This window comes from Leuresthes tenuis, unplaced genomic scaffold, assembly GCF_036924035.1.
Source record: "Leuresthes tenuis unplaced genomic scaffold, fLeuTen1.0.hap1 SCAF_24, whole genome shotgun sequence".
In the NCBI taxonomy this organism is placed as follows: Eukaryota; Metazoa; Chordata; class Actinopteri; order Atheriniformes; family Atherinopsidae; genus Leuresthes; species Leuresthes tenuis.
The window spans coordinates 29025834-29049833 of record NW_027325378.1 but is presented as its reverse complement, the minus strand read 5'-3'; the positions used below and the strand labels follow the sequence as shown (position 1 = coordinate 29049833).

Sequence of the window (24000 nt, the reverse complement as noted above, 5' to 3'; positions counted from 1 at the left end):
AAGAAACGGAGAGCTGTCATACCAAAATCAGAGCATATGCTCCTTTCTAAGCTGACGTGTTTTAGGACATTGTACAATTAATCTGTTCCTTACCACCTCTGAAAATTGGGTAAACACAACACATGATTTGTTACACTGTATCATTATTCATTTCATAAAAACTAAGCCAAATGCAGAATTAGTGTCTGTAAAACTAAGTACATCCCATCATTCAGTTTCTTGTAGAAATAACTTTAGCAGCAGCAACTTGAAGCCAATGTTTTCTTTATGTCGTTATCGGTCGTTTACATTGACATGGAGTAAAATGTTGCTTACAGGTTTGTGGCCAATGCTCGATCAACATGGGTTGTGAGCTCCTGCAACAGAAATTCATTTGGGTTGAGGGCTGAAATTAAAATGTGCCCAATTAGACTGTAAGTGCCTAGAGTTGACATTCGTTGTGATTTGCTGCTGCTATATGAATAAAACTGAGAGGTATTCAATTCCATCTTCCTGTGTTATCTATGGCACAAGGAGCATTTGTACAATATTAGTATAAAGTTCATAATGAATTGCTCTAATAACTTATCAAATTCAAATTCAAATTCAAAATCAAGGTTGGTACCGTCACCACACAACAAGAAGGTTCCAGGTTCAATTCTGAGCTGGGGTCTTCCCGTGTGGAGTATGTATGTTCTCCCAATGTGGGTATCTGTCCGGGTACTTCCTCTCACCATCCAAAAACATGCATGCTAGGTTGATTAGGAGTGAGTGTGAGGCTGCGTGGTTGTGTGTCCCGTCTGTCTCTGGTGACCGGTCCAGGGTGTACCCTGCCTCTTGCCCAAGGAGAGCTGGGATAGGTTTCAGGCCCCCCGTGACCCTAAAATTGGAATAAGCCGGTATAGAAAATCGATGGATGGAACTACAAAATCAGTGAAGCAGTTTGAGAACATTCCCATTTACAATTTATTTAAGACAGAGCCAGCACAGCCACACAGATTTTAGGACTTCCCATGATGAGGTCTGTGTTTAATGCTTAAGCCAACCAATTTAACTTGGCCAATTTTCATTCTGCAGTTTGATGGTTTATTAACGTATCGAAGATCCACAAGGTCCTTTGACATCTAAGAAAAAAAAAAAACCACAACACAAGTTTCTAACATGAACTTTGAAATTTTTGGTGGATATTTTGCATCAACTGACAATTTAAGCAAAGAATCATTAAAGAAACCACAAGATGGCAACAGGTCACCATCAAAGTTCCCAGGATTTTATTGAAACCCCACAGTGGTTTCTCAAGCTCCACATGCTCCACAAGCTCTTCTTTATGAAATGTTATGGTATTTTTCAGTTATTGTCTTCTTTGTCATAATTCAAAAATAAATCTTCATATAAAACCTGTGTAGAAACAGAAAGCTGATTGGTTTTATACACAAATAAATCTGTAATCTGCCATCAGAATAATAAAGTATGTTCTCAATGATTTCAGTTTGCTCAGAAAAATATGAAATAAGCACAAGGGTAATAATAATTCAGGTTAATTCAGGTGTTAATATAAGAATTCGGTATGAGTTTAGAATGAATAAACTGTATTTTATACTCTGTACTTTCTTACAGTGGTGACATGAAGACCACCATTTCTATGGAAATACCTGCAGGAATGCTTGTTACCCAAGTCATGTTTAGTTTTTCCTTTCAAATGCCTCCCGTTCACTAGTGCATGTACAGCTCTGATACTATCTGTCTTTTACCATGCATACTGTTAAACTTCAGCACACACTTATAAAACAGGGTTTTTGGTTGTGAAAATCCTGCTAACATTTATTGGCTGGATTCCTTTTCCCCAAACCAATACCACTATTTACTCTTCACACAAACCAACTTTGTCTCCACAAAATCCCCCCTCACCCCCATCCCCACGCAGTTATACTTGGCTTGCTAGCAAACGTATACTTAGTTCTGCTTCTCAATCATTCTTTTTTCTGTTATAGATAAGTTTAGATAAAAGTCAAATGAAACAGCTAAAATATGATAAAAATTGATTTATTGTGAAGTAGCATTGCCTTGTTTAGAATGCAAAGGACAAAGTAGTTGCATGTGTTTTTGATACCCTGTACATTGCATGTTAGGTTTCCAGGGGCAACAGCATAGCCAGGTGGTAACCTGATGTATTTACTGAGAAGGATCCGGAATCTTGCTGTTTGCTTTCTAAGGCCTGTTGTGTCTCCCACTCGGGGGGCAGGCAGAGCATATTAAGGCAAGCCATTTCAGACCACGCAGGGCGGATATAGAGAACGCTGTATCCTGGATGCTCACTGTCGTTAAATCTCATCCATGGAGACCCAACATAAGATTAACAGAACTCTCACGGTCCCGTTTCTTACATCATTTCCCCCTCCTCTCTCTGCCTTATTATATGTGTATTTTGAGTTTTGTATTTTGGCTAAAGCTTGAAAAAAGAAAATTTCTCGAAAACAAGGCATCATTATGAAATTTTTTTTTAAAAATATGATTTTTCCCTTTATAAAATATGCTTTTATTTATCAAGATTGATTTCAGAATTTTTTTAAAGAATCCATTAAATGTTTTTAACGTTTTTAACATTGATTGAAAAAGTGTTTACGATAGTGTTTATGATTCTCATTGCACAATTCTAACTGAACAAAAACACTTCTAGACTCCCACATAACTGCCATTGTAAAAGAATGGGTTGTCTGAGACACAATGACCTATGACCTCAGGTGTCCATCTTTGGACCTTGGGTTTACCATCCTGGTCAGGACGAATGATGACAGTGCTTCTGGATGCCAGAGAGGGATCTTCATCAAAAAAGTTGAAGGGTCGGAGGAAGAAGCCCACAGCATTGCCAGGTGTTGCTGTGTTGGGGATGTCTTCTGAATGAGGCACATGTAGGAAACCTACTGTCACCCAGGCAACCAGGTCCTGCATGCAGAGAAGCAAACATTGCAGAGGAACTTTCACAATAGACCACAAATCAGATGTTTTTTCAAATTCTACCCATAAGTGAAAGCAAACAAAGGCAAATGTCGAAATGTCAAGTCACTGTGATAATGAATACTCACAATAAATGAGTAGATTTTTTTTGGAGGGGCAAACAAATGATGTAACTTTGAAGGAAATATTACATGAAAGACCCTGTCTTGCACCAGTAAAAAAGGGACTGTACATGGTATTTTGCTTGAATCATTATCCAATCTAAACAAATTAAAATGGTAACTAGAATATTACAGAGGTTGGTGACTATATTGGTTAAATTACTGATACTTTCTTAGTGTATTATTTGTAAAAAAAAAAAACCTGTTAAAATGGAGTTTGATGGATTTTCCTTTGAGAGGTCATTAAATAGCCAGTTCATCGTTTGGTTGATAGGTCGGTCATGAACCAATTCAATAATTTTGATTTAAAAAAGCATTGTGCAAAAACTACTGTGTTCTGACATTCATATTATAATTGAAATCTGAGACATGTATTCATTGTATATTTGTAATAATGTTCATATTGTACCTTGTTCACTATGTCTTCATTGTTTATGTAGTTCTCAAAGGACACTGCAGGCTCCCAAGGATCATTCTGGGTGTAGATACTGCTGCTGGTGGCTTCACTGTCTTTATGACGAGTCACAGCAAGATGATATCTAGGGCAAAACCATACAAAGTAAAAACTCATTAAATCTTTCAATTTGTAATTTGAGAAGTGGCATAAAAGTTGACTGGCTTCCTCTGCTATTGTTATTATACCATATATTATAACTATATTACAAGGTACTGCAACAACAAAAAAATACACCAAAGAAAAATAATTTGGGACAAGGGGCCAATGGGGGACTTGGTACACTGTGTTTCGATAATTCTCAATGTTATCGTTTCTCTTTTTTTTTGGAGCAACATAAGCAAAAAACATATTTTTACCTTGACCAGCTGATGCCAATTTCCTCTTTCCAGCCTTTTGGAAGGACGCTATGTGCATGTGAGTTAAACTGAATCCGATAACCCTTCTGATGCCCCCATTTGTTTTTCTCATTTGGGTTATAGAAGTGCACATAGCGGGGAAACTTTTTGCCAAACCGGAAGGCCGCAGATCGCTCAGTCTTGTGCTCTGTTTTGTGGAGTTTGGACTGTACAATGAAATTCTTAGGGCTCCATGGATTTGTGAAGTTGACATATTTCAGATCCATTGTCTCAAAGCTGTTCTCTCGACCTGTGTCATAGTCAAGACAGAGTTTAAAGAAATTAGTTGTCAAGGGATAAGTACATCAGAAATCTTTATAATTATTTCATTAATCTTTATAATTTTCTCTAAATTGACCCTAGGAGTGAGCATGCATGGTTGTTTGTCTGTGTAGCCATGTGATGGACTGGTGACCTGTCCACCTGTCCAGGGAGTTCTCCCAGTGACAGCTGGGATAGACTCCAGCCTCCCCTCACGCCTCTGAATTGGATTAAGTGTGTATAGAAAATGGATGGATCTTTCATCACAGTTAAAATAAGTTTGTAGAAGTGACAGAATAATAAAACATACAACATCACAGCTCAGCTCAGCAGGACTTGTAGGGTGGTGTGGAAACTTCTATCATGAGCTCAGTGTAAATAAAGCCAAAGAGATGATGGTGCCTTTTTCCCCTAAAGAGTGTTCGACAATTTGCGGAGGTTTTCCTTCAACGCAGATTCAATTTTAAAGAAATGCCATCATAGAGAGTACCTGCTCAGGAAGTTGAAATAATTTGGGTTTAATAAGAATATTCTTACCACATTCTATTAAGCCTACATTGATAATTTTGAAACCTTTTCTTTCAATTTCTGGTTTCACTGTATCACGAGTGGAGTGGAGTTTTGTTTGACTACATTTTTGGCTTTGCGATAAGCTCGGCTCTGCATCGCTGAAGAAGAGGCACAGCCCGAAAGTCAAGCCCGTGGTTCACCATCAACCTGTCCACGTTTCAAATAGATTTTCTCCACTCAGCGACACACCCGCTGAGGACAAAACCCTGGTAATTGGCAGCTCTATAGTCAGAAACGTGGCATTAGCGACACCAGCGACCATAGTCAAATGCATTCCAGGGGCCAGAGCGGGCGACATAGAATCCTATTTAAAACTGCTGGCTAAGGATAAGCGGAAATACATTAAAATAGTTATTCACGTCGGCGGTAATGACACCCGGTTACGCCAATCGGAGGTCACTAAAATTAATGTTACATCGGTGTGTAATTTTGCCAAAACAATGTGGGACTCGGTAGTTTTCTCTGGACCCCTGCCAAATCTGACCAGTGATGACATGTTTAGCCGCATGTCCTCATTCAATCGCTGGTTGTCTAGATGGTGTCCAGCAAACAACGTGGGCTACATAGATAATTGGCAATCTTTCTGGAGAAAACCTGGTCTGATGAGAGACGGCATCCATCCCACTTTGGAAGGAGCGGCTCTCATTTCTAGAAATATGGACGAATTTATTAGTCATCCAAAAACATGACATCCCAGGGTTGAGACCAGGATGCAGAGTTGTAGTCTTACACACTTCTCTGCGGCTTCCCACCTGATGCTGCCCCCCCCTCAATCAAAAAACACAAAAGGAACAAATCCTTGTGAAAAAAAATTTAAAACAAAATCTTCAACTGAACAAAAACATCAAAGTATTAAATGTGGTTTGCTGAATATTAGATCTCTCCCTTTGAAGTCTCTGTTAGTGAATGATTTGATTTGTGATCATCATATTGATATATTTTCTCTTACAGAAACCTGGCTGCAGCAGGAGGATCATGTTAGCATTAATGAATCAACTCCCTCTGACTATTTAAATGTTCACGTTCCTCCAACCACAGGCAGTGGAGGAGGAGTGGCAGCTATCTTCAGATCAGGGTTACTAATCAGTCCTCTACCCAATATTAGTTTTAGCTCTTTTGAATCTCTGATTCTCAGTTTTTCCCAAAGTGGAAATCACAAAAACCTCTTGTGTTTGTTGTTGTGTATCGTCCACCTGGCCCTTATTCTGAGTTTCTGTCTGAATTCTCAGAGTTTTTATCCCAGTTAGTGCTGAGTACAGATAAAGTCATTGTAGTGGGGGACTTTAAAATAAATATTAACTTTAATTCTATATTAGACTCCATTGGATTTCCTCAAAGTGTTCACAGACCTACTCACTGCCTTAATCATACCCTTGACCTTGTGCTGACTTATGGCATTGAGAGGCATTAAGAAAGTAGCGTTCCTCTAATTTAGAAGAGTCTCAATTAGTCTGGAAAGATAGTTTAATAACGTATAAGAAAGCACTTCGTAAAGCTAGAACTGCTTATTATTCATTATTGATAGAAGAGAATAAGAATAATCCCAGGTTTCTTTTCAGCGCTGTTGCCAGGCTGACAAAGAGTCCGAGCTCTGTTGAGCCATGTATTCCTTTAACTCTCAGCAGTGACGATTTCATGAGATTCTTCATCAATAAAATTGTTTCTATCAGAGAGAAGATTAATGGAATCCTTCCCATTATTATCACTGATGTATCATCAAGTAGAGCAGCTTTAGAAGTATCTTTCGAACCTGAATTGTATTTAGACAGCTTCTGTCCAGTTGATCTTTCTGAGCTAACAACAGCAATAGTCTCTTCTAAACCATCAACTTGTATGTTAGACCCAATCCCAACCAGACTGTTCAAGGAGGTTTTCCCTTTAACTGACACTTCCATATTGGATTTGATCAATCGGTCCTTGTTGACAGGATATGTACCTCAGACGTTTAAGGTTGCTGTAATTAAACCTTTACTTAAAAAACCTACTCTTGATTCAGAAGTGTTGGCTAATTATCGACCTATATCCAATCTCCCTTTTTTGGCTAAAGTTCTTGAAAAAATAGTTGCAGTTAAACTTTGTGATCATTTACATAGAAATAATCTGTTTGAAGAGTTTCAGTCAGGATTCAGAGTGCATCATAGCACAGAAACAGCACTGGTGAAAGTTACCAATGATCTCCTCTTAGCCTCTGATAGCGGACTTGTTTCTGTGCTTGTCCTGTTGGATCTCAGTGCTGCATTTGATACGATCGATCACAGCATTCTGTTACAGAGACTTGAACATGTTATTGGGATTAAAGGAACTGCATTAGGCTGGTTTAAGTCATATTTATCTGATAGATTCTAGTTTGTTCTTGTAAATGAAGAATCTTCCTCACACATTGGAGTAAGTCATGGAGTTCCTCAGGGTTCTGTGCTTGGACCGATTCTTTTTACTTTATACATGCTTCCATTAGGTAACATTATTAGACAGCATGGTATAAATTTCCATTGCTATGCTGATGATACTCAGCTGTACTTATCTACGAAACCAGATGAAACCAACAGGTTGGTCAGACTACAAGCCTGTCTTAAAGACATAAAGACCTGGATGACTCAGAACTGTCTGCTTTTAAATTCAGACAAAACTGAAGTTGTTCTCTTTGGACCTGAGCGCTTCAGGGAGAAATTGTGTGGTTATGTAGTTACTCTACTTTCTAAATGTAGAACGAGAGGCAGAGCCTTCAGTTTTCAGGCCCCTCTCTGTGGAACCAGCTGCCAGTTTGGGTTCAGGAAGTAGACACCCTCTCTAACTTTAAGATTAATCCTAAAACTTTTCTTTTTGATAAAGCTTATAGTTAGATATGGCTTAGGTGACCCTGCAACATCCCATAGTTAAGCTGCTATAGGCTTAGACTGCTGGGGGACCTCATCTGTCATACTTTTCCTCACTTTGCTCTCTTTTTCCCCCTGTTTAATTTCTCAATTGATATTATGTACATGTGATAATATTGTGGTTATTAACTTGTGTTTCCCTGTTCCAACAGATATCCTTTGAATGGTCTTATGGTGTTTTTCCCCCCTCTTTTCCCTCTTTTCTGTCTTCTCAAACCCCAGCTGGTCGAGGCGGATGGCCACCCTTCCTGGTTCTGGTTCTGCCAGAGGTTTCTTCCTGTTAAAGGGAGTCGTTCCTTTCCACAGTCGCCACAGGCACGCTCAGGACGGGAGATTGGACTGAAGACAAGTTTCGGTGCAATCTGTTGATTTCCTTAGCTAGGATATTATTTTTTTAATTGACTCTGTATGTATGAAGTGAACTAATTTTGAATTTAATTAATTGGATTTGATTAGATTATGATTACAATTAATTGGACTTTAATTAGCTTGATATGGCCTTTATTATTGAAGTGCCTTGAGATGACATTTGTTGTGATATGGCGCTATACAAATAAAACTGAATTTAATTAAGTCATACTGCTTAACAGAAACCGCCAGCTGAACATGGTTTAAGTCTGCTCAAAAATCCTTGTGCAGCCTGTTCGCACCCTAACCACTTTATGTGATCAGCAGACTGTGAAATGAGCTCACAAGATTTTACAGGACCCCACCCACATTCTGTTTCATAGTTTTCTGGCTCCCATCTGGATGCAGAAAAGGAAGACCTTTGTCCTTACAGCTGCCAAGCTCCTCCTAGAACTCACTCACATCTGAAGGAATGCACTTTATAATCCAAGCACTATATAAATTATCCATGTGTTTGTATATGTGAATGCTGTACAGTGTCTTGTGTCTATTAATTTATTTTTTTTAATTTTGCATCCATCCATCTTCTATACCCGCTTAATCCGTCGGTTGGGTCACTGGAGCCTATCCCAGCGGTCATTGGGCAAGAGGTAGGGTGCACCCTGGACATGTCGCCAGTCCATCACAGGGCTACACAGAGACAAACAAGACAAACAAGCACACACACGCTCACACTCACTCCTAAGGACAATTTAGAGTCACCAATTAACCTGACATGCATGTTTTTGGACAGTGGGAGGAAGCTGGAGTACCCGGAGAGAACCCAGGCATACAAAGGGATGGACTTTGTTTTTATTTTATTTCTATAATTTACTGATTTAGATTTTTTTCTAAGCTACTTTCATTCCCCTTTTTAAACTGCCCTTGGGAAGAAATAGAGTGATTTCAATTTGAATTAGAATTTTTCAAGATGTTGTTTCTTATTAATTTGAATGTTCCAAAGAACCGTGTTCACAGATACACTTGAAAAAACATTGTAACTGAACATTGTGCAACTGTTCAGTATCAAAATAGGCTAAGTCCGTGTCCTTTATGACAGGGTAAAGTCCAAAAATGCCAGTTTATCTAAACGAAGGAGTAAAGACACAGAGTGCCAAAGATCTAAAGTACACAACAAGAAGAACCCAATAAATGAGTATAAAAGAAAAAAATAGTTTCAACTTTAACACATCACTGTATAGACACATGCCATCCATTTTTTTCTCATGGGTTCTAATGAGAAAAATGTATATGCTGTACTTTATACAATACAAAATATACATATCACGATATGCAGTATTCACTGTATTGTGATGCAGGAAAATAAGAAATTTACATTATTCTACAACAAAAAATATATAATAGTTTAAAGTTTGCCCTACTCCACAGTGATAATTGGATGATTATACAATCACCAGATTGTTTTTAATGAAAGCATTTTTTATTGTCCATTTTTATTTATTATAGGTTAAGACTGAGGAATGATGAAAACAGTAAAAGAGCATCCTACATAGAGATTTGGCCAAGTTATCCACTGATGTTGAATTTTGGCATCTTTTATAGTGTTTTTAAAGTGATTTAAACGCTAAGCAACGATTATGCTCTAACACTTACCAGCAATATCCAGGTCCACTTTATAATGGATGAGGTGTGTGTGCAGGTTGCCCAGTACATAGTCATACACCTTGGAACCATAGTGAAGTCCATTAGGTGTAAAGAAAGTGGCATGGATGTATCCAGAAGCACTGACCTTTACTTCCACTACTCCATTCTGGTAGAAGAGGAAGTCCCATATGTAATCATAGTTGTAAACTGTTGAGGTTGTACGCAAAACCAGGACAGTGTTTTCCAGCCCTCCATAGAAGTTGTATCCTCCGAGAAAGTTGGAATCAAAATGCCTCCTCAGAGGCATGGCAGTGGTCATCTCAAAAACACAGAGCGCATTTTTGTGAAGCACAGGTTTGTCCGTGTCAAAGTAGTGATAAAGGTCAATAAAGCTAGCGATTTCTGGGCAGTCGATTCCAGGTGCCAGTTCATAGGTTGAGGTGCCCATTGCCCAGCCTGCATCGATGTACTTTGTTTGCATGGCAGCAGGAGTATCACCAGCATAGAAGGCAATAGCTTCTTGAAGGCTGATCTCATAGGCAATCCTCTTCCCATTAAAACGGAGATCAAAGACCTGTAGCCCAGCTGATGAGCGGACTCTGTAGGCAAAAGACCACCCAGCATATTCAACAAAGTTGCGTTCAATGTGATAACGATGTCCCTGTGGCTCAACCAGCTTTGGCCCATGTATATTAGTGGGAGTGCTGCTATGACCCCGGGGTATGTAGGTAGAGTAAAGGTCGTCATCATTGTGATTGGGTAGTTTGATCTTCTCCACATCTCCTGAATCATACTTTTCTACCAGTTCCTCAACACTGTCAAAATAAATGCTGTTGTACCAGACCTTCTCCACTGTCCACTTTTCTGGATCCAGATCCTGGTGGTTGACCAGTACCTCAAATCCAATTGGGTGAATGAAATAACCGCTATACAAATAAAACTGAATTTAATTAAGTCATACTGCTTAACAGAAACCGCCAGCTGAACATGGTTTAAGTCTGCTCAAAAATCCTTGTGCAGCCTGTTCGCACCCTAACCACTTTATGTGATCAGCAGACTGTGAAATGAGCTCACAAGATTTTACAGGACCCCACCCACATTCTGTTTCATAGTTTTCTGGCTCCCATCTGGATGCAGAAAAGGAAGACCTTTGTCCTTACAGCTGCCAAGCTCCTCCTAGAACTCACTCACATCTGAAGGAATGCACTTTATAATCCAAGCACTATATAAATTATCCATGTGTTTGTATATGTGAATGCTGTACAGTGTCTTGTGTCTATTAATTTATTTTTTTTAATTTTGCATCCATCCATCTTCTATACCCGCTTAATCCGTCGGTTGGGTCACTGGAGCCTATCCCAGCGGTCATTGGGCAAGAGGTAGGGTGCACCCTGGACATGTCGCCAGTCCATCACAGGGCTACACAGAGACAAACAAGACAAACAAGCACACACACGCTCACACTCACTCCTAAGGACAATTTAGAGTCACCAATTAACCTGACATGCATGTTTTTGGACAGTGGGAGGAAGCTGGAGTACCCGGAGAGAACCCAGGCATACAAAGGGATGGACTTTGTTTTTATTTTATTTCTATAATTTACTGATTTAGATTTTTTTCTAAGCTACTTTCATTCCCCTTTTTAAACTGCCCTTGGGAAGAAATAGAGTGATTTCAATTTGAATTAGAATTTTTCAAGATGTTGTTTCTTATTAATTTGAATGTTCCAAAGAACCGTGTTCACAGATACACTTGAAAAAACATTGTAACTGAACATTGTGCAACTGTTCAGTATCAAAATAGGCTAAGTCCGTGTCCTTTATGACAGGGTAAAGTCCAAAAATGCCAGTTTATCTAAACGAAGGAGTAAAGACACAGAGTGCCAAAGATCTAAAGTACACAACAAGAAGAACCCAATAAATGAGTATAAAAGAAAAAAATAGTTTCAACTTTAACACATCACTGTATAGACACATGCCATCCATTTTTTTCTCATGGGTTCTAATGAGAAAAATGTATATGCTGTACTTTATACAATACAAAATATACATATCACGATATGCAGTATTCACTGTATTGTGATGCAGGAAAATAAGAAATTTACATTATTCTACAACAAAAAATATATAATAGTTTAAAGTTTGCCCTACTCCACAGTGATAATTGGATGATTATACAATCACCAGATTGTTTTTAATGAAAGCATTTTTTATTGTCCATTTTTATTTATTATAGGTTAAGACTGAGGAATGATGAAAACAGTAAAAGAGCATCCTACATAGAGATTTGGCCAAGTTATCCACTGATGTTGAATTTTGGCATCTTTTATAGTGTTTTTAAAGTGATTTAAACGCTAAGCAACGATTATGCTCTAACACTTACCAGCAATATCCAGGTCCACTTTATAATGGATGAGGTGTGTGTGCAGGTTGCCCAGTACATAGTCATACACCTTGGAACCATAGTGAAGTCCATTAGGTGTAAAGAAAGTGGCATGGATGTATCCAGAAGCACTGACCTTTACTTCCACTACTCCATTCTGGTAGAAGAGGAAGTCCCATATGTAATCATAGTTGTAAACTGTTGAGGTTGTACGCAAAACCAGGACAGTGTTTTCCAGCCCTCCATAGAAGTTGTATCCTCCGAGAAAGTTGGAATCAAAATGCCTCCTCAGAGGCATGGCAGTGGTCATCTCAAAAACACAGAGCGCATTTTTGTGAAGCACAGGTTTGTCCGTGTCAAAGTAGTGATAAAGGTCAATAAAGCTAGCGATTTCTGGGCAGTCGATTCCAGGTGCCAGTTCATAGGTTGAGGTGCCCATTGCCCAGCCTGCATCGATGTACTTTGTTTGCATGGCAGCAGGAGTATCACCAGCATAGAAGGCAATAGCTTCTTGAAGGCTGATCTCATAGGCAATCCTCTTCCCATTAAAACGGAGATCAAAGACCTGTAGCCCAGCTGATGAGCGGACTCTGTAGGCAAAAGACCACCCAGCATATTCAACAAAGTTGCGTTCAATGTGATAACGATGTCCCTGTGGCTCAACCAGCTTTGGCCCATGTATATTAGTGGGAGTGCTGCTATGACCCCGGGGTATGTAGGTAGAGTAAAGGTCGTCATCATTGTGATTGGGTAGTTTGATCTTCTCCACATCTCCTGAATCATACTTTTCTACCAGTTCCTCAACACTGTCAAAATAAATGCTGTTGTACCAGACCTTCTCCACTGTCCACTTTTCTGGATCCAGATCCTGGTGGTTGACCAGTACCTCAAATCCAATTGGGTGAATGAAATAACCCTCCACAAACTTTTGCAACATGATCCAGCTCCTTCTTTCACCTGGACCCAGGCCACGGGGGGCGATGTCTGAGAAGGTCAGGCAGCGGTTAGAACAGTTAGTGTAGGAAAACCCTCCTGTGGTTTCAAACAGGAGCTTGTGAGCTTTAGTTGTGATCTTCTCAAGGATGTTGTTAATATGGTCATACTCTACAACAGTAATTGGCCTTGACTCAAATTGGACAGGCTTCATCTCTTTGAATATTTTGATTTCGTGAGATTTTGGGGATGGAAGAGGACTCACAATGTACTCAGTGATGTTGGGCTTAGTCTGGTTCCCGAACTGGATGATCACACGAGCTTGACGGGGGGGGTTGGCCTGTCCACGGTCCAAAGCTCTTAGGGCCTCATGCTTCTTTGGTAGATTGAGTTCCATCAAAAGGATACTGTTCTTCTTCAGAGTTTTGCTACGAGCATTTATGAGCTTCATCTCTGGAATACCGTGTAGGTAGGCCCGCACAGCTTTCATCTCACGTACTGTGAGGTCAGCAAACATAGGGGAACCATGAAAAGCCCAGTCTCTGGATCTTGAAGCACAACAACCAGCCAAGCAGATCAGCCACAGCACAAAGAGAAGCCTCATGGCTAAGAAACAAAGTGAAAAGGATATTTGCAAGAATATAGTGAACAAAATAAGGTATACGAGATATAATGAGGTTCATTTAGCTATCACAATAAGAAATACTTTCTTTCAACTTATCCACATTTTATACAGTGTTACAATCTAATTCTAGTAAACTTTAGAATAATTAAAAAAATAATTAAAGTCCCATGTGTTTTCTTTATACTATGATATGCTTAGGTAAAAACATTTATGTAACAATGATGTTCTGAATTTGGAGAAGGTCCATGCAGGAGAAACACCAGCACCTCTGCACTATTAGAAATAGATAGACCCAGCTACTGTACCTGCAGTTGTCCTCTTGCCTCAAATGCTTAGAAAAACAGTTGAGTACAGTTCTTTGGCTTCAGGATCTGAAGGGAAGTATTTTATGAAAACTGGAATCACTGCACTGCTGCTTATGTCTAACCTCCTACTTTGCAGTGGCAGAGGCTGATTGGCCAACAGTGGGTTGTAAAAGTTGTAAAATAACCAGAGGTCACATAAACAGTGGATCTAAGATAAACTTTCCTTTACAGAAAGGGTGTAAAAGAAGGTGGTGTTACAGACATATGGTGCAAAAGAAGAAGGGTCAGTAGGCTGACTTTCCATATTTAACTCAGTAAGCTTCTATTAACATTTCTGTGTGGAATGGAAGACAATCATAAATGTATTTTAACCAAACAATTCACATTCCGTTTTGAGTAAGAACTGAAGTACTAGGTCACACATCTTTATTTGAAAGTATATTGCTCTTTCTTTAGATAGAGAAGCCTAGTCTTATTCAATGAATCATTTCAATGTAAGCAGTTATCTCCTGGAAGTTTTCAGTCCTTTGAATATATGGCTATACAGCTGAAGGCCTCACCCAGAGTCCTGTTTCTGAATGTTTACAGGCCCCCGAAATACTGTGCAGATTTTTCTGAAGACCTCAGTGAACTGCTGTCCATGATCTGTGTTGATTTTGACTGTATAATTATTGTTGGTGATTTTAACATCCATATGGACAACCCTCAGGACAGAGGGACTAAAGACCTGAGGAACACTCTGGACAACTTTGGGCTGACTCAGCATATAACAGAGCCCACGCACTCTAAGGGTAGTCTAAGGGCAATCTCTAAGGGTCTGAGCATTTCAAAGATTACTGTGTCTGATGTGGGCCTGTCTGACCATTCCTGTGTTTTCTTTGAGAGAACGAGTTCAGTGCACACAAATGTCTCAACAGCAGTGATCTCAAAACGGTGGATAACTGGAAACAGTAGTGAGATCTTTAACCAGGTTTTCTCTTTAACACCTGCCCTGTCCGGGGGTTCAGTCAGTGAGCTCGTCAGTAGCTTCAATGCTAAAACGTTAAATGTTATGGGTACTGTTGCTCCCATTAAGGTGAAGGTTATCTCTGGAAGGAAGAAGTCTTCATGGCGAAATTCCACACTGGTGAAAAATGGGAAGTGTCGGAAAGCTGAGCGCAGATGGAGAAAAACAAATCTCCAGGTTCATTATGACATCTATAAAGAGAAACTTCACTCTTATAATTTACAACTGAGGAATGCAAGGAAGTCCTACTTCTCTGACATCATCACCAAAAACAGTCATAATGCTCGGGCCTTATTTGCTACAGTTGACAGGCTAACAAACCCTCCTGTGTCAGTGGGAACTGAACTTCATTCCACCATGGCCTGCAATGACTTTGCCCAATTCTTCATAGACAAAGTCCAAAATATTAGACAAGCAGTTGCTACATCAGCAGCAGGTTCAGCATATGTACCGTGTCCACCGAAAACCGGTTTAAACACCATGACACTGTTTCAACCCATTAACAGTAAAGACCTGGAGGACATCTTAAGTCCTCCTCTTGCTGTTCAGACATCCTGCCAACAGATTTTTCAAAGGGGTCTCAAAGACTTTGGAGTCAGACCTGTTACTGATTGTGAACCTGTCCTTAACGTCAGGTGTGTTTCCAGAGCCACTAAAAACAGCTGTAATTAAACCCCTGCTGAAAAAGGACAATCTTGATAAGACGCAAATGAACAACTACAGGCCCATCTCAAATCTCCCATTTTTAAGTAAGATCATTGAAAAAGCGGTTTTTCAACAGCTTAATTACTTTTTAACACAAAATAACTGCTATGATACCTTCCAGTCAGGCTTTAGACAGCACCACAGCACTGAGACTGCTCTGACCAAAGTGTTTAATGACATATGTCTGAATACAGACGGTGGAAAAATGTCAGTCTTAGTTTTACTGGATCTCAGTGCTGCCTTTGATACAGTTATATTACCACAATATATTACTCAAACAACTGGAGAACTGGGCTGGTCTTTCCGGAACTGTACTAAACTGGTTTAAAACATACTTAGAGAACAGGAAGTACTTTGTGTCAGTAGGTAACTTTACATCTGAGCAGACAAGAATCACATGTGGAGTTCCCCAAGGTTCCATCCTGGGACCTCTTCTGTTTAACATCTACATGCTCCCACTGGCACAGATTATAAAAAACAACCAAATAAACTACCATAGCTATGCAGATGACACACAGATGTATATAACAATGTCACCAGGAGACTGAGGCCCTGTACAGGCCCTTGGTAAATGCATTGAGGAGATTAATGACTGGATGTGCCACAACTTTCTCCAGCTAAACAAAAACAAAACTGAGGTAATTGTCTTTGGAGCCAAAGATAAACGATTGAAAGTCACCACAGAACTACCAACCAGGCCAGAAATCTGGGTGTAGTGATGGACTCAGACCTAAATTTGGACAAACACATTAAGGCAATAACAAAGTCAGCCTACTATCACCATAAGAATATATCAAGGCTAAAAGATCTGATGTCTCAGCAGGACCTGGAAAAACTAGTCCATGCATTCATCTTTAGTAGGCTTGATTATTGTAACAGCATCTTTACAGGTCTGCCTAAAAAGTCAGTTAGACAACTGCAGCTCATCCAGAACTCAGCTGTTAGAGTCCTCACTAAGACCAAAGAAGTGGAGCACATCAGTCCAGCTCTGAAGTCTTTACACTGGCTGCCCGTCCATGAGAGGATAGACTTTAAAGTTCTGATGCTGGTCTATAAAGCTCTGAATGGTCAAGGACCAAAATACATCAGTGACCTCCTGACCCACTATGAACCTTCCAGACCCCTCAGGTCATCTGGATCCGGTTTTTTATCAGTTCCCAGAGTCAAAACCAGACATGGAGAAGCTGCATTCAGCTTCTATGCCCCACATGTCTGGAACAAACTCCCAGAAAGCCTCAGATCAGCTGAAACACTCAGTGTATTTAAGTCCAGGTTGAAGAAACATCTATTTTCAGCTGCATTTGAATAAGCTTGAGTTTCAAAACGGAATCATGTTTTAACTATTGATTTTATCTTTCATATATATCATTTTTTCTGATTTTATCTATTGTTCTTATTTCCTTCTTTTGTTTAAATTTTAAATCATGCTTTTTATTTCTTCTGTTTTAATGTCTCTGTGAAACACTTTGAATCACCTTGTTGTTGAATTGTTCTATAAAATAAACTTGCCTTGCCTTGCCTAGTGTCATAAGAAAACACGTAATAGGTATGTTTTTTCAAATGTTCAAAATATGGAAATGTCCCAATTCCCAGTTGTCCCAAGATGACAATGTATGTGTAGACTGCTGGTTCGTGTCAGGAACTGGTGGTGAGGTAGGACCCAGATGCAGCTTCTTTCGATTCAAAAACAATGTTTATTCCAAAATAGGGAGCATGAACAAAAGGCGCGGCAGAGCCGAATCATCAAAAATGCTTAACTATAAAAAAAACACTAACAAGACAAGGCTATGAAAAAACACTGACTAGATTAAACAGGCTATGAGGCAGGTAACCAAACTTATCTTTTCGTGGAAGCATGAAGGGATGGTGCGGATTCTGCAGTGACTGAAAGGAAACCGGGAAGCTAAATACTGTGAAGGGAGTGATCAGTGAATGAGGTGCAGCTGTGAACAATGAACCAGGTGACTTGAGTGAACTGAACGTGACAGGGGAAAAACATGACTAGAACAAAACATGATTAAACATAAACTGACATGACATAAACTGAGACAGGGCAGACTGTGACAGTTCGTGTAGGGGAGTGTTCACATGATATGACCAAAATAGTGAATTTTGATGCAGTCCTGTCCAGCATCATGCCAGCTGAACTGTAATCTGAATACCGTTTTATATAATACCAATTATAATACCAAAACAAGATGAAACCAGACAATTAGCTGCTATATCTGTAGAAACCAAACAGAAAACATCCGATGGTCTCTGTGGGGAAACCAGGTGAAGAACCATCAGGAGCAGCGGCAAGTAGACAAACAGAGAGAAAGAAAAAAAGCACAAGCAGCAACAACACCAGCAGCAAGTACATATAACATAACTATAGATGACACGGCAACTGTATAACAAGCATGTGACTGGGTGAATGTGTGTGTGTGTGTGTGTGTGCATGAACATGCAAAATATAGGTACAAGTTTTACATGAATTGTGCTCAGTTATAAAAAAAAACAAACACGTAGTCGCAACATTCGCACATATCCGTGCACATATCCGTGCACATGCGATTGAATGTCGCCTGTGTGAGCAAGTGGGTGTGTGTCAGCTACCTGTATGCCATTTGCGTGTGTTTGTGTGTTCATGCATTAAGTGTGTGTATGTTTGTGTGGAGCATGGGCGTGCCCCAGTGTGTACGTGCTTCTGTTTGTGAGTGTGTGTGCTGTTTGCTACTATGTGTACGTGCACTGTCTGTGCTGTGTAAGTGTGGTATTTGGTTGCGTGCGCTGTGAAAATTTCTATGTGTGCCGTGCATGTTAACATTAATATAATGTAGTGAGGTGGAAACGCAGGCACTGAAAGGTGTGGTTGGTCGCCAAGTTGGGATGGGGCCATAGGAGAATTTTCAAGTGGATGAGAACGTGTTACGAATGTAGCAGGCAGCAAGTTTTTCCTTCCTATTCACTGCTAACAGTGGATGATGCCAATGATAATGTTAAGGTTTTAGAGTTAAAATATTATATGTACCGAGTTTTGATGTTTAAGTTTTTGGTTCAGGGTTTAAGTTCTAAACTCTACACTCTACATGTTTTTCAGTTTTAGAGTTGTACTGCTCCATTTTCATGTTTTCATACTTTTTACACAAATCTTAGATATAATTTTATTCTTTTCTTTTAGTTGACTCAAGACTTTTTGAATAATTTTCATTCTTTTTACAACTTATCTGACAGCGACTACAATCTTTTCAAAATGCCCTGTGAAACCTGTCAGATATATCAACGAGAAATCTGTGTGCTACAAGAAAGGATTTTTGCCTTAGAAACCGAAAAAGGACTTCATGAAATGCTCCCAATGGAATCCAGTGGTAAGAAGTCCACGTTTACTTTCAAAGGAAAGGGTGAAAAAAACTGCTACTTATAACTTAAAGCTAAATGATACCGTGTCTTTTCCAAGACTCTGCAAAGACACTTAGAATGGACTTGGTGCTAAGCCGAAGATACGTCCAACTGTTGGTATCAACGGAGGACATGTAACATCACCCGGAATAAAGTTAACAAACAGATTTTGACCACTGTCAGAGCCAGATGTGACTCAGTGTAACAGACAGAGAGACGGTACAAAGCAGCACAAGGACAGAAAAACTGTGCCATGTGTCAAGGTCAAAGATACTCTTGTGCTTGGAGATAGAGCCATATCTCATATTAACATAAACAGAGTAGTTAGATGCAGCTATCCAAGTGTCACTGTCTCTGACATCACAAAACTACCACCTGAGGTACTGGCAGAACACCAAGGGGTGAAACAGTCGATTGTGTTCGTGGGTGCAGTGGACATCAGAGAGAATCAGTCTGAAATCTGAAAAAAAATACTTTCATTCCAAACATGGCAAGAGGATTATATCCTCAAAGAAGCATCGAGCCTCTTTCCCTCCTCAGCCTACTCCATCGACCAAAGCCCCCCCAGCTCAACAGCTGTGGATCGGTGCCCACAGCTGTTATTTCCAACAGCATCAATGCTGTTGTCTCGGAGGCTAAGGGCCTCTGTGTTGGTAAACCCACCTCAACCAGAGGTCCAGGGATGAGTGAAGAGATGGACTGTCAGACTGTCCAATCACAGAAATCTTATCCATATCCCCAGCAAGAACACAGCGTCCAGTTCAACTCTAGCTAATCTCAAACACGCAGTACTCAATGTCAGATCTTTAAGTAACAAATCATTCTTAATTAATAGTTTTATTTACTCTCACAATCTTGATTTTATGTCTTTAACTGAGACATGGCTCGACAAAAACACAGCTGATGCAGTCCTGATTGAGTCTAGTCCTCCTCACTTCCATTTTGTCTGAAACGACAAAACCAGAGGGGTGGGGGTGTTTGTGCCATATTCTGGGACAATATACCCACCCACAAATTGTCATTTGGGTTTTTTTCATCATTTGAGTATGTGCCATTCAAAATGGAGATAAAACAATCTTCCATACTTTATATCACCATTTACAAACCACCACAGAATTGTTTTATTGATGATTTTACTGAATTGCTTTCAGCTATGTGAGCTGCTTTTGATTTTTTGGTCATAACAGGGGACGTGAATGTGCATTTGTATGTAGCCCAAAATAAGCAAGCTAAAGAACTCACCGCTGTCCTTGAAATGTTTGGTCTAACTCAGTGTGTGACTGAGTGCTGCCTTTGACACAGTTGACCATGTCATCTTATTACAGAGGTTAGAAGAGTGGGTGGGAATCTCTGGTAGTGCTTTAAACTGGTTCAAGTCCTATCTGGAGGACAGGAGGTACTTCGTAACTATGTCTCAGACCAAATGGCTATGACCTGTGGGGTTCCCCACAGGTTACTTTAGCTATTAATTTGATATTAATAATTGTCAAAGAAAAATTTGGTAATTGATTTGGAATTTCATCAGAGAGGAGCAAAATAAACATACATAATTAGCATGAATTCCTCAGATTTATGCAAGTTAACAGTATATTCTTAAGGTTATAATGTCTTGTAAAAATAGTTTTCCATTCATAGCAATTACAATCAAGTAAAAAGGGCTTGAATATGAATGATTTTTTTTACGTTTTTGTCCCCTTACCAGTAACATGTTTTTATGAACCATAGCGCTATGCAGCAGAAACCAGTTGTATTTTACCCTGTAACTGGATGTGAATACTGTAATATTACTCACTGTTTATTCATTGCTTCTCTTTCTCAGCATGTATCTCTGGCCTGGTGTTACGGTGCTTGTTGTCCCCTCTTTTCTGTCTTCTCAAACCCCAGCTGGTTGAGGCATATGGCCACCCTTCCTGGTTCTGGTCCTGATGGAGGTTTCTTCCTGTTAAAAGGAAGTTTTTTCTTTCAACAGTCACCTCAGGCACGCTCAGGATGGGAGATTGGACTGAAGAGAAGTTTCATTGCAATCTGTTAGTTTCCTTAGCTAGGCAACCTGTATGAATTGGACTAATTTGGAATGTAATGAATTGGATTTGAGTGGATTGAATTGGATTGTATCTTTGAAGTCCCTAGAGACAACATTTGTTGTAATTTGGTGCTCTATAAATAAGACTGAATTGAATTGAAAAGATACCTGGGACACCTGCTGCACCATTTATTAATCACTCCATCAGTATATATTATCCTGAGTTTAATTTCTTCCTTGGAAGACCATTGCTTTTCAGTTGCCTGTATGTATGTTTGCATATTGCTTTCACTTGTTTCCTTTTGTTCAGTCGGTTTGTACATCTTAGTTCGGTTTCAGTTTTGTTTGCAGTTTTAGCTCATGCCTGGCAGTTCTACTCATCAGTAGAACTTTTCAGATGTTGGTACAATGATGACAAACTCATCAACTGTGAAAAAAAATTAAATGTTTTGCAGCTTTAATGGAATTAATTAGCTTTTTTATTTTCTTATTTTCTACTTTTTGGAAGGAAAATAAATTGCTTTTTAAAATATACTTGAAAAAGTAAACTGTAGTAAGTATCGACTTATTTATTTTATAACCATTTGTATAGTAAGTAAAGTTGTGTGCAGATGACTCATCAATTGTTTTTCATCCCTGAAGAGAGCACAGGATTTCCTGAAAGCTTCTTTTGTTGGTATTTAGTGACTTTTTATTTTTCTTAATGAATATTAACCGCATAGAGAACATTTTTATCTCTGACCTCTGTTTATAAGCAACAAAGGATATTGGTCTGTTAGTGCATTTACAGATGACAATGTCTGTATTTTGATCTAGATTGAATGAACCCTATGGCTAATTAGCTTTTCTTAAGGACTTATTTATCAGCTCATCTGGTCAAAAGAAAATCTCAACACCTTTGGTTGTATATGAATTATACATGCAAATGTATGAAAAGTACATGCAAACATACTTAGTGTTACTTAAGTGCTAGTCAGCAGAAGTTATCATGTTAATGTGCGCTCATTTTTTATTTATATTTTCTTGGCTATGTAAAGGACTTTGTGTTTTTTTAATGAAAAAGAAGATTGATTGATTGATCTGAGATGACACACTGTTTTGTTTAGATAAAACCTCTTGTGACAACAGTATTGCAGTTTCCGCTTTCTTTGCTCAGGCACCAAGTTGTTTTGTGGTAACAGCTGCGTTTGAGCTTCTGTTCAGGGTCAAGAGGTCACACTTGGGATATTGGTAAGTCTTAAACCTTTCAGACCTCGTCTGTTGACATGCTTCATTGAATAAATGCCCCCATCGTCCTTCCTAAAACGTGTTCCTTTACAGGATTAAGTTCTAACAGACACCACTTTCTTCTGCAGTTGAGGCTCCACCACTCCCCCTATCACCGACAGTGTCCTGTCATGTTTGACACTGAAGAGTCAGAGGAAGTTTTACGCACAGGTCCAAGGACCAATGACAGCCTACCCAGCTGTCACCTTGCCGTTTATATCCAATAGCAACCACCTCAATGGCCACTGCACATCCCATGACCACCACCCCCACCCCCTACCCCAACTCTTATCCTTGTGCATATAAAACCACAGAACTTGGGCTCCATCACTTTCACAAGTACCACCTCACAGAGATAGTACTGTTTTGTGCTGGGAAGAACAAAGAAAAGACCGACAACAGAGGCAGATAGTAAGGACATTAATCTATTTTACTATTTTTGGTAAAAATCCAAAGATTTCCACAAAACACTTTACAGTTAAGTGTACCTTTTGTCAACTGTAAGAAGGCTGGACTGTAAAAGAGAATCAGTCTTAAGAATTGAATATGGTTTTTCCAATCAAACAATGATAAGGCATTCTATCTAATCATCTCACTGTAAACCTAATATTGTACTTTTCCTGAATTTCTTTAGCTGCAAGTAGTTGCCTTTTGTTTGTAGCTATCAAGGTAAGACCAGTGAATGTATACTTATGTTATGATGTCTAATTTCAGATTATCAAAATGTGTTAGAAAAGGGAATTTGAAAACTTGCTTAAAAGTTTTTTTTTCAACAGGACTTTTCAACACAAAGATTAATGAGACAGTTATGGAGCTAATATTTCTGATTCTGCTTGGTCTGCAGACTGTGATGGGTGATGGGTGAGTATAATTTGATTAAACCAGAATTAAGAAGACATTACTGACTGTCAGAAGTTTACGGAATCCTGGTTGATGATTGCTTTGCCCCATCCAACCCAATTTTTTCAAAAGTAATTTAACTTTTTATATCATTGTTATGTAGGTTTGGATATAATAAATACTTTGTTAGGTTTAGATATAAAAGCTGTTTGGTTGGTTTGTAAATGAAAAAAACAGTTGGGGTTCATCATCATGTCAGATAAACACTGCAACAGGCAATGATATAAAATAATTTCATAATTTTAGAGTCTTTATTGTAACATCTTTGTTGTATGGACCTATGTAGATATTACATGCAAAATAATGCATTCCTTTGGAACAAAACAGAGAACAAATTAAATGTGTATGTCATGTTCCAGAAACTGGTGTGTACGCATGTTGGAAGAGAGAGTGGAGCGTGTCCTGTCTCCACGTCTACAGCTCGAAGTGAGCTGTTCTGCAGTATATCAGTACAACACCCAAGGCTGGAGGCTGGATCTGGACAGGATGCGCATCAAGCATGGGGATGATGATGGCATTGCACTATATTACAAACAACAGGGCCCAAAGGCATCCTGTTTCTTATACAAGTAAGTTAAAAATTCAACACTGGCCTCTGTCTCTGATAAACCACTATGTGAACCATAAAGATCGTAGGATGTGTTCAGGTCAGCTTTTCAAAAGGGGGGCTTTTATATATTAAGATATATTAAGATAACATTGTCAAAATTCCTTTTAAAGCGACAGATAGTTTAGTGGACTGAAAGTTCCGAGTCAGATAAGAGGTTATCATGTTGCTTAACCGACATATTAAAAGAAACATTTGATAGTCATAAATTTAAGTGTCTTGAA

At 39.2% G+C, this 24000-nt stretch overlaps 2 protein-coding genes across 2 annotated transcripts in view; one reads left to right on the top strand and one right to left on the bottom strand.

The window, feature by feature from the left end:
* Positions 1-2652: 2652 nt before the first annotated feature.
* aoc1 (amine oxidase copper containing 1) lies at positions 2653-13562 on the bottom strand. The gene is made up of 4 exons (XM_072378577.1): positions 12026-13562; positions 3909-4197; positions 3505-3634; positions 2653-2922 (listed from the first exon to the last, which is right to left on the bottom strand). Exons 1-4 carry the CDS (start codon positions 13560-13562, stop codon positions 2653-2655), a joined length of 2226 nt encoding a protein of 741 aa, XP_072234678.1.
* A 9515-nt stretch (positions 13563-23077) lies between these two features.
* sspo (SCO-spondin) overlaps positions 23078-24000 on the top strand; it is a 145238-nt gene continuing 144315 nt past the window's right edge. The window contains exons 1-2 of the mRNA XM_072378859.1: positions 23078-23130; positions 23529-23738. Of these exons, the coding sequence (XP_072234960.1) occupies positions 23078-23130; positions 23529-23738 (263 nt within the window). The remainder of the gene's footprint in view (positions 23131-23528; positions 23739-24000) is intronic.

What these genes read in the sequence shown, in the direction of transcription:
- aoc1 (XM_072378577.1), bottom strand. Translation starts at nt 13,562, where the DNA reads ATGAGGCTTCTCTTTGTGCTGTGGCTGATCTGCTTGGCTGGTTGTTGT. An exon ending in AGTGGACCTGGATATTGCTG is followed by an intron (nt 4,198 to 12,025) that starts GTAAGTGTTAGA and finishes ACTATGACACAG; the next exon opens with GTCGAGAGAACAGCTTTGAG. An exon ending in ATGAAGACATAGTGAACAAG is followed by an intron (nt 2,923 to 3,504) that starts GTACAATATGAA and finishes CTCTGCATGCAG; the next exon opens with GACCTGGTTGCCTGGGTGAC.